A 19,823-nucleotide genomic window follows, 5' to 3' on the forward strand; every position below is an offset into this window, starting at 1 on the left:
GTAGAGCCAACCCCCCCAGAGTCATCCCTTACTCCCGTTAGTTTGGTAACCCAAACTTCCCCTATGCAAATTGTGAAGAAGAGTATACCAAAATCAAATGTTGTAGTAGAGATGCATAGGCCTCCGCCTAGCAAACGCGCCAGGAAGTCTTTTGGGGGACGGGGGAAATCTAAATTATCTCACCTTGATTTTGGTAAGAAACATACTAACATACTCCTACCGGGGAAGGCAATTGAGATAGCGCCTACCATTCCACCATTTAAGGCTCAAAGCCCGACCATAGTTGTTACCTCTGAGGAATCAGAGGCTAACACATCGAATATAATCCTTCCACTCACAGCCATGGGGAGTATTGAATTTTTATTCCGCTCCCTTCTGCAGCCCATTAGCGATAGTCTGAAAAAAGTTGAGATTCGGCTCACTTTATTAGAAACATCTCTTACTACCCTGAACACCCTAGTTAGTAAGCAAACTAAGCTAGTGGGAACTTTTCCTTCTGTTGGGGACCCTCCAAAAGTGGGGGCTGTATCAATTGTCAATGAAGTTCCCCCTCACAATGTGCCATCTGCCCCCCCTTTGCAACCTCTTATGGCCACCCCACGTCAGGCACAACACAATAACCAAATTAATAGACCCACACAATTACTAGACCATGCCCTTTATAGATCTCAAGCAGAGACTAATGGAAGCTCCCAAGAAGAGGTTAATCCCCTCCCACACTCTCCAGTTCGGCCAGCGTCAAGACCACGGAGGCCAGACCTCCCGCCAGAAGCCAATAGCCTAACGGTGGTTTTAGCAGGTGCCCCCCACTTAAGATCAGGGGAAAATGAAGATTATCAATCCCTTAAGAAAAAGGTCATCAAATGGCTCAATTGGAATCGACCCCTACCATCCCATTTTAACAACGAGATTATTATGGTGAGAAGGGCCCCTTGGTTAGGGAAGACCAGAAAAACCATAATAGGGGATTGTATTCTGGTAACTTTTAAAGACCCGGGCACTGTTTTGCATATCTGTGGAGGAGTAAATAGATCACTGGATTCCACCATACAGACCCTCCCAGTATCTTTTTTCTTCCCCCCCATTCGCATGCATCAGGTTCCATCCCATGATGAATGGACAAGGGTGGAACGCAGACGTAGACACAAGGTCTATGCACAACGCCCGCATTTTCAACCACCGGATACACCCTATTCCCATTTTAATCGCTTCAGCTGCTTGAATGGCTTGGACGGGGTTGATTGACTTACTGTTCACAAGCCAGTGACCTGGGATAATGGCTCCTGCGGACTTTCTGAACCTCCCACCGTGGCTCCTGGCATAACCCCTGGCCTATTGAACGATCTAGTGGCTCTCGACTACGACATCAGAGAATCTTCCTATCCATCCGCTGTTAATGCAGCCAAAGCTGAGGGGATAGCCAAGGACCTTTCTCTGGTGGATAATGGTGCGCTCAGACTCTCGGAGCCACTCACACCCCCTGCTGCCCTTGCCCCAGGCCCTGCAGCAGAAGTGGGGCCCGGAACTATCTCCCCATACCTCTATGGCATGGCAACTGACACTCCCGAACATCTGAAGCTAATTTGCTGGAACATTGCGGGATTGGCCAACAAACTGGATGAGCCGGACTGGGCAAACTACATCGAGACTGGTGACATATGCATGTTCCAGGAAACCTGGGCCAGAGAGGATTATGGGCATCAAGGCTATATATCATTCTCCATCCCAGCAAGGTGGGAAGGCAAGGGCCGCCCATCAGGGGGGCTCACGACGTGGGTAGCATCTCATTTGGGTTGCGTGGCCACACGGTGGCCGTTTAATTCTGATGATATCCTTGTGGTCTCACTACTATGGCCAAACAAAGTTAAACTTTTGCTGGTTAACATCTACTCCAGGCCGATGGGATTGGCAAAGGAATCACCAACCATTGATGAACTTTCGAATTTTTTATCTGAACTGTCGTCTGATTCATACTATGTGGTGGGTGGGGACTTTAATTCTCATTTCGAGCCACTCCCCGACCTCCTGGAAGGGTTTTCATCGGAAGAAGAGGCCAGGTGGGCAGTACCCTTGGTGGAAGCCCCAGTCCCGAAAGCCTGGACCCCACTAGCACTGCAAATTACTGCCCTTACTCTAAGGTTCGGACTCAGAGCCTGTAATGGGCGAACAAAATCCGACATACCCAGTAAAAATACTTACAATAGACGGGGGAGAGAGTCCCATCTGGACTATGTCCTGGTCCAGCTAGTGAGGTGGCCGACAATACAGGATTTTAGGGTGACAGAAAGGACCGACAGTGATCATAATGCCCTTGAGCTTGACCTTGTCCATCCTGGCCCCCAAGCTTCAGTGGCTAAAGTGGGAGGGAACAACCTAGTGCTTCTCCTGGACAACAGCAGGAGAAGAATCAGGTGGGAGCACATGGTTACAAACAAGGATAAACTCCCTCTGCTTTACGCGGAGATTACTCCCATCCTGGAAATCGTGGGGAGCATTGACATTGAGGCAAATAATAGAGACTCACAGAGTAAACTGTATGAAGCCCATGAGGAACTAATAAAAGCTGCGGCACCTCATTTAACTTGCAGTTCACGAAAGCCAAGGGAGAGGCGCCAAGGTAAAACACAGTGGTACAATGTAGCATGCAGACGGGCCAAAACAGAACTTCTTGGAGTAATTAAGGAGGGTTTAGGAGGGGACCGCCTTAAACAAAGTAGGCGAGACTATAAAAAGCTTCTTGCCCAGGCTAAAGTAGAATGGGAAGAAAATCAGTGGGAAGAACTCACCAAGGCCCTAGCGATTCAAGATCAACGCCTGTTCTGGAGGACCGTGAACGGGGGATCAGGGAGTCTACATTCGGCAATATAGCCCAATATAGCACCTGGAGTGTGGCAGGCCCATTTTCAGTCCCTATACAGCTTTGAGCCGGGAGAACTCCCCGCTCTTATGGAGGTGGATTGGCCGGGCTGCCATGGGGATCCAATAACACTAGGTGAGGTTACTGCTGCTATTTCAGGTCTGGCTTCGGGGAAGGCGCCGGGTTTGGATGGGCTACCAGGGGACTTGTTTAAACAGGAGCCCACCGTCTGGGCGCCCTATCTTGCTGTCCTCTTCAACAGTATTCTCGGCGGGATGGAAATCCCTAGTACTTGGTTGGGGGCTGAGGTGGTCCCTATTTTTAAAAAGGGCTCGCCCCTCCTCCCCGTCAACTACAGACCGATTAGTCTGATAGACGTATCACAGAAGCTGTTCGGCAGGGTTCTGCTGAACAGGCTTCAGGATTGGATGGAGGAGGTAGGTGCCCTTAGTCCCTACCAGGCGGGGTTTAGGAAGGGGGTATCCACAGTGGACCAGGTTTTTAGACTGAATCTGATTTACTGGAGGACAGCAAAGTTCGAGGGCGGCAGTCTGTACACAATTTTTGTAGACCTACGGGCCGCCTTCGACTTGGTTCCCAGGGGGAAACTTTGGAGCGTCCTGGCAGAGATGGGTGTACCCCCAGACATCCTACTGATCCTGCAGAGGCTACACTATAATAATTACGCCCGTGTGAGGTGTGGGAGAGCGGGGGAACTGACTGACAGATTCCTCGTTGGCAGAGGGGTAAGACAGGGCTGCGTGCTGGCGCCGACCCTGTTTTGCCTCTTCGTCAACGGGGTAATCGCTCACCTCAATGCCACCGATTATTCTGACGCCCCAAAACTAAATGGCAGCAGGGTGTCCGCGATCATGTTTGCGGATGATACACTGCTGCTATCTAAAACCCCCATGGGTATACAGAGGATACTTGACTCCTTTGTGGCTTTCTGCCTTGTTAGAGGGCTAGAAATCAATGCTAAAAAAAACAAATTCATGGTTTTGAACCCGAGCCAGAAACAGCGCCCGAATCCACAACTGGGAGCCGTCCGGCTGGAAAGAGTAGCCACCTTTGAATATCTTGGCGTGACCCTCAACGAAACCATGACCTGGGGACCCCACCAGAGTAGGGCAAACCTCAAACTAATACAAACTACTGGGGGTATCTGCCGGATGATGACCGGCTCGTCCTACCGCCCTTTGGGGGCTTTAATCCAGATATATAGGGCACAGGCTAGGGGGGCGATTATGTACGGGGCTGAATTGTGGGGCCATATGCCATGTCGGAATTTGTCCCTAACAGAAAATAAGTTTATAAGACAGATAGCCGCACTTCCCCCCAGCACTCCGCTCCTCCCCTTGAGGCTTGATCTAGGGCTACGACCACTTGCTGATGAGATAAGCTTGAGACCCATTGCCTTCTGGCGTAGGCTTTGGAGCAGCAATAATCTCGCCGACTACAGGGCGGAACTGGTCGAACTACTGAATCACCCTAAGGCGCTTACCATTCCCTGGGTCAAAAACATTCAAGCTACCTGTGTGGAATTGGGGCTCCCCGATTTGTGGACTAAGCCAGCGGATGCAGCACCAAACATCTCCAAGAGGTCCCTGGCGAATTTGTATCACGAACACAAAAGGGCAAGGGCCCAAACTACCCAGCCAGAGGGGTCCTTAACAACTGTATTCCTGCAAAGCAAGGATCTCTATAGATTTGAGAAGGCACTGGACCCTATATATCCTACACTTGCTAGGAAGCTGTTCCTCCAATGGAGGTATGGCACATTGCCCTTTCGGGCCTTCACAAGTTCTTGGTCATTGGTCCCCTCCACAAAGTACTGTCCTGTCTGTGTTGACAAAGAGGAAAACGACTTGCATGTGGTGTTCTTCTGCCCAGCTTACAAGGCAGCTAGGAAATACTGGCTCCTCCCCTTGATAAAGAATTTGGGTGGCAGGGAATACGCACCAATGTATAGGATTTTAAAATCCGATGTTTCCGGCCCAACTGTTTTTGCACTTTCCAAATTTTTTACTAATGTTTGGTATACGCGTAATCGCTTTTTAAAAAATGCTGGGTAGTATCTAGAAATGCTTTTCCTTTTTAAGAAGTTTCTGTATAGATTATTTTTAACATAAGCACCTAATGTTTTATCTGTTTATGGCAGAGTTACACGTGATTTTATTTGTACTGTGTATCTTTTATGACCGAATGGTCGAAATAAAGATTGAAAAATGAAAAAAAATGAAGTGTGGTCTGAAAGGTTCTTTTTTAGAATGATTAGACAATGTGGCTACTGTAACTACCACCTGCACGCCTGTGTTTGATTGTCATTCTCTATGGCTGCCATGGCATGTTGTATGTTCGGTTTTCACCTAAGAACTCTAATACAAAGAGATGTACTCAAATGAATTTAATGGAGTCAAATGGATTGTTTTAAAGCACAGTTCCTCACTACTCCCAACTAACACAGGATAGCTTTCAGAATTATTTTTGAAAAGAAGCTCACACTTTCATCCATCCCTCCAGAGAATCAACACCACAGTGGATGTCAAATTAAATTATTATTTTGTTCCATTTCTGTAACCAAGACAGTGCAATAGTGAAAATGCCCTATTTCTCCTTGAGATTTGGCCACAGTCACCATGAATTGCCTTAAAATAGCATTATCCACCACTGACACAATAAACACAGTCAGTGCCACAGGATTATGATCAGACTCAATAAAGTAAAGTAGCATCGTGGGCTAATGTTCCTGAGGTAATGAACTGCCTGCAACGAGCAGGAGACATGATCAAACCTCATCAAGTCCAACCCAGCTAGGGGCAGCTTAGCTGTTTCAAGGTGTCATGTAACAAAAAGACTTATAAACAAAAAATACATATGCACACACATAAAGACACTTTGGATCTGCCCTCTTCATCCATTGGTCTGCTCTAATGTCATTCACATTTTGCTTTTGCCCACCAAAACAGTAGGCACTGGGTCAACTCACTTCAGCCATTGGCTCTCTAGCTTTATCTTGTATTGTATTCTTTTGCATTAGTTATATAGCGTTTACTACCCCTTTGTGGGGCACTGAAGCTCTTATCTACAACATTTAGAGTATGTGGCGGAGAGGGTGCTTTTTTAATCCTATGTGAGATGTGTTTTCATGTCATGGTGCAACCATCATATAATGGGATGCAGTGCTTAACAGTGTGGTGGATGAAAAGGTGGGAGAGAAAGATGTGCAATGAATGGGTTTCAGTAAGCTGGCAGCATTGAGCAGCTCTGTAGAACCCTTTATGTCATTTCTTATAATCAGCGTCTACTTAGCTGGTTATTGCACTGGGTTGTTTAACATGAAATGTTGTTTAAAGTTTTTGGTCCAGAGCAGGCATGGCGGGAGAGAGAAATGGTGAGTAGAGCAGCTGGGATGGTCTTTGTTACTATCATTCAATATTTGAATATCATTCTGAAATGTAAAGAGGGGTCATAGTGTGGAGATAGTTGGGATCTGCAATGGGGAGCTAGATTAGAGTCCTCTGGTTGGCCACACGGCTTGACTGGGAACTGAAGCCAGTCCTACCAATCAGCCCAACCCACCCCCAAGTGGTGGGGGCGCTGCGAGTAGGAAGCACCACTCCCACTTTTGTTACAGGTGGCCAATATTGCAGCATGGCTTCAAAACTAGCCACCTGTAAAAAAAAAACGGCCCCCGGGTGTCCAAAATCGCCCTACCCTGCCGGCCCATCGGTGAAATGCTCGGTGCCCGCTATGGCCAGTCTGGCCCTGGTTGGCCACCAGTATGAGATAAATGTCTTCAGTTATTCCATGCCTTTTGAGCTTCTGAAGACTGGTTTATTGGCTGGAACAATACTGAGGGATGGACAAGATCTCGTAGCGTATATTTCTTATGTGAATGTGAAAATAATTAAGATATAGCTGAATGGCGACTATTAAGCGTTATGGTATTAGTATTAGTGTGGGTGAGAGGGTTATATATGGATTGACTTGACACTGAGTGATTGCATTTTGCCTGATCCAGTGTGCACATCTTTCATACTTGGACTGGTGGGCTAATATTTTACTTTGCCAATGCCTTTTATTCTTTTCAATATGTGTACTTTTTCTATTTGTAGTCATCCTTTTGTATTTAAACTATGCCTTAAGCATACAGTAATTCAAAGCCAACAGTACCTTTTTGTTTCACTAATAAGAACTGTATTATGTTATGATGTGCATTAAAACTAAAAAAGGGTGTCTATACCTATTCTAAGAACATCTACCTGCTAGGAAGCGAACATACTGTTTCCATTAAATGAAATGTAATTGTGATTTATTTTTTAATTTAAAGCGTTTATTGCGAGTATATTGCTGCCATGTTTAGGCGGCAGCATGTTTTATTTTGACTTCTATTTATTTTTGTAGTAGCTGCTTGAATTAAAATAATAATAATAATTGCACCAGCTTGCCAAGGTCACACCTATAGGCTTTGCCAGTGCTGGTCCTACCACAAAGATGATGTGTCTTACTGGCTAGGTTTTGGAGATTGGACATTGTCTTGAATTGAAGGCCTAATTGAATAGTCACACTGATTATTAGTGTGACAAGTACAGGAGCGTTTCCTAGCTAGGGATGCAGCTGCTCTGGTGGCTATGTCATTGTTGCTGGGTTTTTAGGACACTTGGACACTTGTGAAGGTGTAGTGTAGTTCCTATTATCCCAATAGGCTCTGCGCATTGGAATAATACCTTCAATAGTAAAGGCCTAGACCAGACGTTAACTAGGTCTACTACTGTCGATATTAGACTTAAAGTTTTGGGTTTGCCAGCTAGCTCAGAGTTCACTAGAAACTTTCTCGAATGTTCAGGAAGGAATTAACTTCCCTGATTAGACAAGAAGGGATTTAGTTTCTGACAACCATAGAACATGACAACTGTGCTCTCCCCTAATCAAGAGTGTATCTCGAGAGTCGTGTGAACAAAAGGCAATTTATATTACTCAGTCAGTACGTGAATTCTTAGTCTCATCAGAATGTAGAGAAAAGGAAGAGACGGGTGTGTTCAATAAAAAGGTGTTATTTATTGATCAGTCTCTTTTCTCATACAAGAGAAATGGATCGATATTATTGCAATACTTATAGTTAAGTAAAGTGCATACATTAAAAGCAGAAGTATAAAATAATACTGTAAAAACATTGATATGGTTTCTAAGCCATAAGATGTTTTAAAATGAATAAAATATATTACATACACATATACATTTGACTAAACGTACTCAACTGGTGTTTTTAAATACGCCTACCCCGTGTACCTGACCTAAGCCTAATACGTGGGCGGGAATAGAAAGTTTAAGTTAAGTTTGTTATTGCCAAGTGAATAACTAAAGAATTCTCTGCGAGGGGTTATTCAGTTCTGTACCTGGAATCTAGGTTGAATGAGGGATGGTATCTCTCTCTCTGGTCTCGATATTCCAGGCTGCCTGCGAGGGCTACCCGGAAGCGCCGGTGCTGGATTTCTCGGCAGGAGAAATGGGCAGCTGCTCGATTTCAGCGCGTCAGGAAGGCGGGGCTGCGCCAGCGGGGTCTGCTCTGCTCTGGGCTTCGGCAAGTATGGCTGCTCCGTCTCATCACCACCGCGTGTGTTTGCATAGGGCAATATCGGTAATATTTATACCTTTAAGGTGCCGAGATTGACGTAAGGATGGACATAGATACGTCAATAAGGATGTCATACGACTTGCTCGTTAGCACATTCTTTTGCTGAAGTTCTCGGTGAAATCAAAACAATGGCCGCAGGTTTTTGCCCAGGTTGTCATAGGTTTGATTTGTTATGAGAACTCCGTATGCCTTATCAGGGGCTGGAGGAATATCGCTTGTCTAATTAGATCGCAAGCGTTATGACCTAATCAGATAACACGTTCCTGTGCCGTAGTGTGACTGCGTCAGATAACTGTATCTGCATCATGGGGGTTTTCTGCCTCATGGGCTGACTGCTAGTTAACTTGTTGGTTTGTTTAACCAGAATAGGGTCAGGAATAGGGGGATCGATTCAGAACCTATAGGAATACATCACAAAGGTCTCTAAGTGCATTTTCCAGTCTGAGAAGCTTCTTAACAGCGTTTGTTTGATCTTGTGTGAGATGCTCCCCATTCTTTGCTTTGTAGGGTTTTAGGAGATGTTGTGAGATCTAACTCTTTTCCCTGTTTTGTGGATAGTCATCTATTGAATGCAGAACAAGTTAGAAGATAGGGCTTCTCTAATTCCTCATAGTTATGTTGTTTTGTCTCAATATGTCTTTCTCTGTTTTTCTCTGTCCTTTTTTCTCGTCCCTCTTACTTTCTACTTTTTAAGAGTGCTTCACATTTCTCTCGCTCACTTTGTCTTAGAGTCTTGCATTTGAACTTTTCACATTACTTCACCTTCTTTTACCCAGCTCTTCTCTGTCTCTGTCTGTAGATAGATATGTGGTATTTGTATAGCACAAAAGTAGCTGAAAGTCAGGGGAGTGCTTTACAGGGTCCAAGGCAAAGGCGCAATCAACATGTGATTGGAAAAGAAGCTGATTCCTCTCTTTCTCAGCCGCTATCTCTCTAACTCATCGTCCGCATTTTAATTATTCATTTTCCCTCACTCTCTGATACTTTCTCTCTCTTGATAACTTGCTCTTACTTGATCCCTGGACTCCTGTTTGGTTTACCAATGGGCTGCCCTGATGTGACTCCCCACTTCCTGATCCGACATGTCTTGTAATTAGCAGGTGAAGGACGAGCTGAACAAGGACCTCAGGACAGTGCGGGACAACCTCCATTACTACAGGAACCGCGCAAAGGGCCTAGAGGCGGAGCGGGATGAAGCCTTACGGCAGCTCAACTTGATCAAAGAGGTGTGTGTTCAGGAGGGCATCTGACCCTCTAATAACTGTCTCAGAATATTGCTATAACTGCCACCTATACCCAACCATCAACAACCGCAACACTATCACCCATATCACTAACTCATCTGTCCATGGCAACCTTTCTAGCCACCACTGTAAGCTGATCTTCACCATTATATCCCTTCAGTAACCCTTCCACCACTTAAGAAAGCCAGAGCATAACAAATGTACCACTATCTCCATCACCACCACCGCAGCTACTGCTCAGTCCTCAACATTACGTAACTAACTCCAAAATCACAAACGCAGGCACCTCCCACCCTGGTGTTCACCTCCTTTCCCATTCAAAGAGTTCCAGAGCTTCCGTAGAGGAGTCTCGCAAACACCTGCAAAGATTCTCCAAGCGCCCAATCAAGGAAAGAGATGGCCACACAGTAAGAGCAACACCCAATTACTTTTGTAATTTTCCATTTCCGGGGGAGCCTTGTACAATTGAGACCTTTGTGAGGTCTGCAGATAGTGGAGTGATATCAACGGGATGAGATGAGTGTGCGGTCGGCACTCTAGATATTCTCTTTCTTGGTTGGCCACTTTAAGATGTTCACACATGTGAATGGCCTTTCGTATTGCACAAATCAGTTGTAGACAGAGTTCGTGCATTAGTTCAGCAATTGGGGACTGCCTAGTAAATGGAATAAAGTACCCCAAATGTGCGTAATGCGGACAAGAAGCAACCTTTCGAAGGCGTATAGTCACACCAGTCTTTGGTGTCTCCCAGCTGATTCTGAAAGGCTGGGGTACTTTATTCCATCAATAACATCACTGATCCTTCTTTGGAATGAGTGTCCTGGCTAATTTTGTATCATTCCCAAAGATGGAAACATTGTTGCTCACATTCATTTACAAACCATCTGTGAATATGGAAAAAGGGCCATCGAGTGAAGAGGAAAAAACTTTCTTGTTACCCAGTCAGCATCACTAACAATCACCAAGAATACGGCTTGTAGAAGGTTCCTTTGTTCATGACATGTGCCTACGCTCCGAGACATGCTGCGTCATGATTCAATGGATGGCCCATTAAAACCGCTTTGGAACTGATGGATGTTGTAAGATTGGGGTTACACCCCAAAGGATAGGCGGAGGCAGGTTAGGGGGGTTAACTACTTTTATTAAATATTCGGGGAAAAGAGCGACGGGAGCGAGGTCTCCGCGCTACACGGGCTCTGCGCTGTGTCTCGCAACATGGCGGCTGCATGCCGCGTCATCGTGTCATCGCGTTCCGCTTAACAACTAGAGCGCCCACACTACATATCTCCCTCCTTTAATGAACAAACAAACAAGAGGAATATATGAAGTCCCAGAGTCTGCATACGGGCTCATTGACTTCACCAATTTCATAGTCTCTATATTTCGCTGGTCTTACCACTGTTCTTCCAGAGTGGGTGCATCTTAACGGAGTAGCTGAGACTTCTTCTGCTTCTTCTTGGAGAACTCTTGATCTCCGTCTTTCATCCCTCAAAGGGTACTCCCTCGGTGACGCTTCCCTCTGATTCTCCTGGTTTTCACCAATGCTTTGGTCGTCCCTTTTCCTTGCTAGATCTCCCCTCACGTTCTCTCCCAAGTACACTGTCTCTTCCCTCACAGGTACCGTCAAGGGATTCACTGAGATGATCACTTTCCTCTTTGGTCCACTGCAGTATCTTGTTGCATTTGGACATCCTATCTTGTGACCACACCTTTCCATCACTCCGTAATGCCGCTCTGCTGTGAACCTCTTTCACCTGTAATGGTGCACTGAATTTTCTATCACCTTTTCTTCTCAGCTGTGCCAGCTTGACTTGGAACCACACACCTCTCTCCAACGTCGTCTCTTTAGCATTGCGTCTTGTATTGAAATGTTCCATGTAAACCCTTTGTGCTCTTTCCAGGTTGTTGTGGACCACTGCGGGAGACCACTGGCTCGTGATCGTACGTTCCTTCTACATTACATTGTCCTTGGTGAAAGGATCCCGACCCCTTAGAATTTTGAAGGGACTGTATCCTGTGCTGGTTGGGGTGATCCTGTAGTCCCACAATGTGCTTTTAAGTTCTTTCTCCCAGTTCTTTCCGGCCCCTAGCGCCGCTTGCACTGAGCCCATAATGACTCTATTGAACCGTTCGGCCAAACCATTTTCAGCGGGATGATACACTGACGTGTGCTTGGTCTTGATCCCATTCCTATTCATATAGGTGTTCCACTTTTCTGACGTAAATTGGGGCCCACTTAGTATGGAGCGAGGAATTCCTTCCCTTAAGAATGTTGCCGTGAGAAATTCCAACACTTTTTCCGTGTCCATTTCTTCTTGTATGTCTATCTCTGGCCATTTGGAATACCTGTCCATTAGCACGAGTACATATTTCGGAATTACTTGGGCATTCAGCACCGGACCAAGAATGTCTATTGATAGCTCTTCCCAGGGGTTGTTGGGGTTGTCGAACTTTCCCAATGCGGGACGCTACAAGCTTTGGGATTTGTCCGCATCTTGGCATTACATACACTTCTTGACATGTCTTTCTATCTGGGCATCCATCGCTGGCCACCAATACATTTGTTTGGTTCGTAGTTTGGTTTTCACGATGCCTACGTGTCCTTCATATAGGATGGCAAGCAGCCGTGGCACCAAGGATGCGGGGGGAACTACCTTTCCCCCTCTCAACAAGAATATCCCCATGTCTCCTACAAATAGTTCCTCACGTACTTCACTGAACTTCCAGTGATCCGCCTTTAAGTGTCTCTTTTCCGGCCATCCCTGCAATACGACTTTCTTCACCACCCTGAGGTCTGTGTCATTCACATAGGCCTCCTTCCATTCCTGCGCACTTATCACTTTCTCATGGTCTTCCAGGAAAGCCACACTGATGTTCTCTTCCTCCTCTTAATGACGATGCTTCCTCCATGGCCGATGCCCTGCTTAAATAATCAGCTACCTTGTTTTTTGTCCCAGCGATGTACTCCACATCATACCGATAGTCGAGCAGTTTCAAGGTCATTTTGGCTATGCGGGGGGTTGCATTCGCGTGTCCACTCGACGTGAGCACTTTTATCAGCGGCTTGTGATCCGTCCTGAGCTTGAACCTCATGCCCCAGATGAATTCTCAAAACTTCTCCATGGCCCAGACTGTCGCCAGCATTTCCTTTTCCATGACGCTGAACTTCTGCTCCGTGGGTGACAGGGACCGGGATGCGAAACTGAGGGTAGACACTTCCCCTTCTCTCGTTTCTTGCATTAAGACAGCTCCTCGTCCCTTCTCACTCACATACGTGGTTAGTATGGATCTTGCCTGTTGATCAAACGCTTGTAACGGTACCGCTGTACATATGTCCTCCTTGATCCTCTGGAATTCATCTTGTGTTTCCTCTGTCCATGCAAAAGAAGTTTTATCTCGAATGAGTTGGCGCAGGTGGTGCGTCTTCATTGCAAAGTGTGGCACGAATTTGCTGTAAAACTCGGCCATCCCTAAGAACAAGCGCACTTCTTCCTTGCTCCTTGGTGGTGGTGCATCCCATATGGCTCTGGCGTTTGCTTGTTTGGGCGTGACACTTTGATCGCTAATCTCATGGCCCAAGTTGGTGACAGACGACATTCCAAAATGACACTTCTCCCATTCTACCTTTAGGCCATTACGTTCCAAGACATGTAACACCTGGAGTAGTTTTGCATCGTGGTCCGCCCTATCTTTGCCCATTATCAGAATGTCATCTTGAAAATACTGTACCCCTTCGGTGTTCTTGAACAACTTGTGCATCAGTTTCTGAAACATGGCCGCTGCCGACGCGTGGCCAAATGGCATCCTTCAAAACTGGTAGCACCCAAACGGAGTTATAAATGACGTCAGCTTGCGGCACGTATGGTGTAGGGCTATTTGGTGATATGCTGAGGTGAGGTCGATGGTGGAGAACCATTTCACCCCCTTCGTTTTCGCCAACATTTCATTAATTCTGGGTAGCGGGAACTTTTCCACTATGATGTTCTTATTCAGCTCCCTCAGGTCCACACACAGGCGAACCTTGCCGTTCGGTTTTCTCACTACCACCAGAGGCGCCAGCCATTCCACACTATTTATCGGCTCGATGATCCCGTTATCTTCTAGTCTCTGCAATTCTTCTTGTACCACCTCCCTAATTGCTAAGGGGATGTTACTCACCTTGTGGCACACTGGCTTGGCGTCCGCTTTGATCTCTATCTTGTTGGTGAATTTTGTAAATGTTCCCACTTTGCCTCCAAATACTGTGGGAAAGTCCTCTTTTAAGTTGGAGACGTTTAGTTGTCGACCTGGACTGGTCATCAGCACTTGTGTGGCTCCTCCTGGAACCAACTGTATGCCCCGATCGCCCTGATTGACCCAACCCAGGAATGAAGGACCTTTCTCAGCTATGTATAACTATGTATAACTTGCACCACACGCTGAGATCCTTAAATTCGAATCGCAAGACTCGATACCCCACCATGGGGATTGGCTCCCCTGTAAAGTGACTGGTCGTATATCCGGAGGTTCCAGGTGAGGTCCTAGCTGTTGTTTAAAACACTCTTCCCACACTTTGCGTTGCACTGTGGTGTACGGGGATCCCGAATCTGCCACCATCTGTATACGCACACCCCCAATGGCCATGTCACATTGCGGTTTCCTGGAGCGGTTGCAGTCGATCCCTAGTATTTGTTCTTCAACGCATAAAACATTGGCTTCCTCTCCCACTTCGTCTTCTTCTCCGTCTGGTTCCTGTGCGACGCATTTGACCGCCGTACTTCTCAGCTTGCGCCAACACACTTTCTCGTAGTGTCCAATTATTCCGCAGAACATACATTTGGCCCAGAAAGCTGGGCAACGTTTGTCATGAGCTACATGGGACTGGCTGCCGCACCGGTAGCACCCATTCTTGTTGTCGCTTGGGGGTTTCTTCCCTGGCGATGGCCTGGGCTTCCATCTAGCCGGCATCTTCTTATCCCCCGTTTTTGCTCTACCCTTGTCTGGTGGGTCTGCTTCAGTGACCTTGTTGACCATGTGCCTTGTGGCGGTTTCCTTCTTAGCCGCCTCTGCGCATCTTTTTGATAGTTCAGCTTTCTTCACCATGGCTATGATTTCCTTCAAGGATGCATCTGCATTAACCCACAACTTATCTTGGATTGCTGAGTTTATGGTGTGCATGACAATTTGGTCTTTAATGAACTCGTCATGCAAGACGCCGAACTTGCATGTGATGGCCAGTTTCTTCAATGCTGCTACGTACTCATCTATGGACTCCCCCACTCCTTGCTTTCTCTGTTGGAAGTTGTACCTATGTATGGACGTGCACACCGCAGGTCTATAGTGGTTATTCAAATCTTCTATAGTGTGTTGAAAGACGTCATCATCCGCTGCCTGTCTTGGTGTGGGGACTAGATTTTGGAACATCCTGATGCCTTCCGGGTCCAAATTCTCTTGCTAGGGAATGCTTTGCCATTTTCATCTTCTAACGCTTCTAGATAGTTCATGAAATATTCTCTCCAATCCTCCCATTTCATTGTGGGGTCTCCTGGCCGGGGTAGAAAGGGAATCGGAGTTGTCAGCGAGGAAGGTTGGGCACACATCTGCGCTCTCCTTTTAGGCACTTCTCCCTCTCCTCTGGGGCTTCCTGGTGCCCCCTGTCTGTGTTGGCGTGTGGTGCTCTGTAGGGGCGCAGTTTCCCCCGTGCTTTGCTGTGTCTGCTCTGCCAGGGTTCCGGTAGTGGAACTGGTGGCTCGGGGTGTGGTGCCTGGTGTCTCTGTGACCAGCTGGTGTCTTGCCTCCCACTAGTCTCCTACTTGTCTAGGCTTTCTTACTCACTGTTGATGCTGCTCTTCAGCGAGGTTCCAGGTTGCCTTGGGGACCTCCTCTGCACCGGTGCTCGTGGTCACAAGGGATTTTCGCCGCCTGGTTGGTGATCTCTCGGGCCCGTTGCTTTGGCTGCTCCATGTGCTCTGTCCTCCAATTTGTGGGCTGGCTTCCTTCCTGTGTGGAAGCTGTGCAGATGTCCATGGCCTCTCTCCTCTGCCGCGCTCCTTTTCTCCGATTGGTTTCACGCTGTGGCCCTCTCCTGCCTTGTGGTTGCCTTCGGTGGGTCGCAGGGGGAGGGGCACCTCCTGGGTGTCTCCCTGCTCTGCATCCCGTCCTCATCGCCAGTTGTTAGATTGGGGTTACACCTCAAAGGATAGGCGGAGGCAGGTTAGGGGGGTTAACTACTTTTATTAAATATTCCAGGCAAAGAGCGCCGGGAGCGAGGTCTCCGCGCTCCGCGGGCTCCGCGCTGTGTCTCGCAACATGGCGGCTGCATGTCACTTCATTGCGTCATCACGTGACGCTTTACAACTAGAGTGCCCACACTATCGATGTGTGTGGAGAAGAGAGCGGAGGGCAGGGCTGCTGTGTTAGAGAATATTATGCCAACAGGAAACTGATCGTTTTTGCAGAAAAGAATAAATGGAGACATTTGCAAAATAGAATTTCTGCTCTTCTTAGTCATCAGTTTTATACTTTGCTCCTCCTGCGATCTGAAACGGCTCAAATGCATTAGCTTCATCCACCCCTCACTACCTGTCCCGTGGGTGTCAGCCTTGTATATACTTCAGAGCTACACTGTTCCCTCTCTCCTCCTAACTCTAGGGCTCAATTAGAGCCGGGGGTTTCCGGTGCTCTTCACCAGCACTTATGACAACTTGCCACCTGGCGGTGCTGTTTGTCAAATTTGGAGATGAGAACAACAACAGTTGTTAATTAGTTCAATATATATTAAAAACAACTAATACATACTGCCCAGGCCGTTCTTACAGTTTTGAAGGCCTGGAATTGTCTGAATTGTCACACCTGTAGGAGTGTGGTGGTTAATAGTTGTGTTGTTACAGGCACTGGCTGCACTAACAAGGGTAATGGGCTGTGTAAGCTGCATTTGCCTCCTGATGGGGGCAACTATTCTTTTTTTTTTTTTTTTTTTACAAATTAAGCACTGTTTGTCTTGGTTTACAGGGACAGCAGCTGGCCTTCACCCAGACTCAAGTGGCAAATCAGAGGGTAACCGAGTCGCTGCAAGCGCACAAGGACCTCCACGAGGAGCTGGCAGAACTCCGCACGGCCTACAGCAACACCAGCCTGGTACAGCATATCTACATTTTCCATCCAGACACTGTCAGGACTGTCCTGGAGAGAACCTTCATCCAGAATCATACAGACAGAGCCACCGAAAACACTGGGCATGGTTCACAAAGCCATTTTCAATGTAGGATTAAGGATGAAAATAGCTTAATTTACGCCTGTGAGGAATACACACGATACCCCACAGACATAAATGGGTTTACTACATCAGGATGAGCAGCACAGCAAGGTTGCCATGGGTCCTAATGTGAGAAAGGGAAATAGCCTCATCCCCAGTTTGAAAGTAAAAATAACAGCTCTTATTAGGGTGCATTGGGCCCCTAAGATCCTTGGGCCTTGGTGCCACAGCACCTGCTGCACCATTGATAGCTAAGCCTTTGATCAGGTTAGAAACGAGACTATGAAGTAAACTGGTCATCACAAAACAGTAACTTCAAAGATGATGATGGTGCAAATTTTATGAAAACAAGATGCCAGGTGAGGAGGTAGAGGGAGATCTTGAAATGGGTTCCCTCTCACATGTAGCCCCTGCTTGCACCCACTTGTCCCAAACTAGGACAGCAGCTGACGTCATTAGAGTTTAGTATGATCTGTAATTGAGAAGGAGATGGGCCGCAGTGTGATCCATGGGATGGTGGCAATAGAGGTTGTGAGGCACAGCTGCATACCAGTCACTGGGTCATCCAAATACAACACCTGGGAGGCAATCCTGAGGAGTGGCATGTCCAGGCTTGCTGAGCTCAACCCAGTGAGTGACCTTCCTTCTCGGGGTGTGTGCTGCCTGAATGCTGACACCTTTGTCAGACTCTGTTGAGTCAGAGGAATATCTCTTGTATCTAAATGTAATTCAAGTCCTCACAAAGTTTAGTAGCAGCCCCCATCAAAGTTAGAGATACCCTGATCACATCAGGCTCAGATCACTACAATGAAGTGCTAAATCAAAATACTCATGTGCCATGAACATCTGTTATTGAGTGTCAAGATACTCTTCTGGGTGAACGTGCGCTTTACAAATACATGTTATGTTTATGTTATATACTCTTCCTTATAACGCAACCGCTCTCCATGCCTTTGCAGAGCACCGCAAGCATGGTAGTAAGGTTTAAGTGGTCCATCTTCTCATAGTAATCTCTTCAGCTTGGCAAAAGTTATGGGAACTTTCCATATCTGATCCATGGTTCAAGAGGTTCTACCCATGTTGTACCGGCAGGTCCACAGCTACACCCTCTCAGTGTCAAACCCAAACATCACGCGTCTTCCTTATGGCAGCATGCTGAAATCAGGGCTTTTTTTCACATACATACATAGTGGGTAGGATACTGCACTTATTTACCCCGCTTTTTGTCCCTTCGCCAATGATTTCTAAATTTTGCAAGCAGAAAGCTCTAATTTCTCTTACAAATGCAAAAGAAAAAGGAATATTATATATGAAGGTATTCCATCACCTCTTAATACACATTTTGGGGCCTATTCACTGCATCATGTAGTACGTTTAGTAGTACTACAATAGTACTATTAAACTACGACAAAATGTCATTCCCAGACCTGCAAGTGTAAATTACAACCTTCACCTCTGCTATCTTTTCCGTGTGGAGATCCTCACACATGTATATTTACTACTAAGGGGCCGATAAGAATGTAGTCGTAAACGGCTCCGACGTCAGTTGGAGCCATTCCTACCGCATCGAAATGTCCCTGTCGGATTCCTTTCTGACCAATATGATGTGGTAGGTCAGAAAAGAATCTGAGCAGGTTTTCCGAATGGCTTTCGACGGGCTCGGAGAGCCCGTCTGCCATTCAGAAAGAGACATGTAATCCCAAGGGTGGCTCTCTCCGCCAGAGGGATTACGATGGCAGGTTTCCATAGCCTTTCTGTGCCGCCCTTTCTGACACAGGCTGTGTGAACCGGACATTGGGGGCCCCCAGCAGGGCCCTCATGGGAGCAAGGCCTCCGGATGGTGGCCATCCCTGCACCCGGAGGCAGGCACCACAAAGTGCCTGCCACTGAGTGCAGGGATGAACTGCACCTCTGCTCTTTACAATGAGAGCTTGCATTCCGTTCAGAATGCATGCGCCCATTGTAAAGAATAGGATTGCGTCCGAACAGTGTTTGGTTGCATCCTACTTGCTGGGTTGGGATCGCCGACAGGAGGTCGGTCGGTCCCACTTTCAGATCGATGTCGGACGGACTTAGGTCCGTCCGACATCGAAAACGGCCCCTTAGTAGTAAATATGGAAGGGATCGGAGGGATGATGGGAAAAGGTCATATTTACCTCAAAATTGGAGGGGTTTAGGGAGGGAGGAGGGCTTTAGTGAGGGAAAGACATGCACCCACAAAAAAGTGAGCTAATTTCTATTCACAACATGCACTTCTAAAGTTGCTGCAGCTAAAAAGGGGCCAAAACAGTAGTAAATGTACTCCAGCTCAGAGCTGGAGTAAGTCTAGCACCACACATGGTACTGCAACACACTCCCGTAGACAATAATGGAGGTAGGGACTTAAAATAAAAGCACATATGAAGCAATGTTGAATTAAAGAAAAATTATTTAAAAATATAAATTTAACCTAATGTTAAAAAACATCTAAATGTCTAAATGAACATATTTATTATTTTTCATTATAATTGCCATTTTTAATTTTTTTTCACTGCATTCCCATGGGAGTCCTGTGGGATCACTGCAAAAGCGGCAGCTTTTTTTTCATTTTGGACCCTCCACAAGGGATAACGGGCAGGATATGCCTACCTTGCTCCATTTCATTCTTTTTTTAAATTGCAGGACAGGGGACTAAGTTTCCAAATCTTGTAATGGCTGCCTGCAAAATTTTTCTATATGTTGCTGGCAGCCAGTCGGAGAAATTGCTCCCACAGCAGTCTGGGTCCTGCGGGAGTGAAATGGTGAAAAGGTAAAAAAAGCCCTTTGACCAATCAGAATGCTCTGTTTTTTAATATTGGGTTCTAAGTCCTC

At 46.6% G+C, this 19,823-nt stretch overlaps 1 protein-coding gene across 2 annotated transcripts in view; it reads left to right on the plus strand.

The window, feature by feature from the left end:
* The window catches only part of LOC144826621 (uncharacterized), a 280,323-nt gene that overhangs the window by 103,436 nt on the left and 157,064 nt on the right, over window positions 1-19,823 (plus strand). Inside the window, exons 7-8 of one of the 2 annotated variants that reach the window (XM_078685143.1) lie at window positions 9,593-9,721; window positions 16,730-16,855. In XM_078685143.1, coding sequence (XP_078541269.1) covers window positions 9,593-9,721; window positions 16,730-16,855 — 255 coding nt within the window. The remainder of the gene's footprint in view (window positions 1-9,592; window positions 9,722-16,729; window positions 16,856-19,823) is intronic. The other variant, XM_078685144.1, reaches the window with a different exon arrangement.

Source organism: Lissotriton helveticus, chromosome 3_2, assembly GCF_964261635.1.
Source record: "Lissotriton helveticus chromosome 3_2, aLisHel1.1, whole genome shotgun sequence".
Lineage (NCBI taxonomy): Eukaryota > Metazoa > Chordata > Amphibia > Caudata > Salamandridae > Lissotriton > Lissotriton helveticus.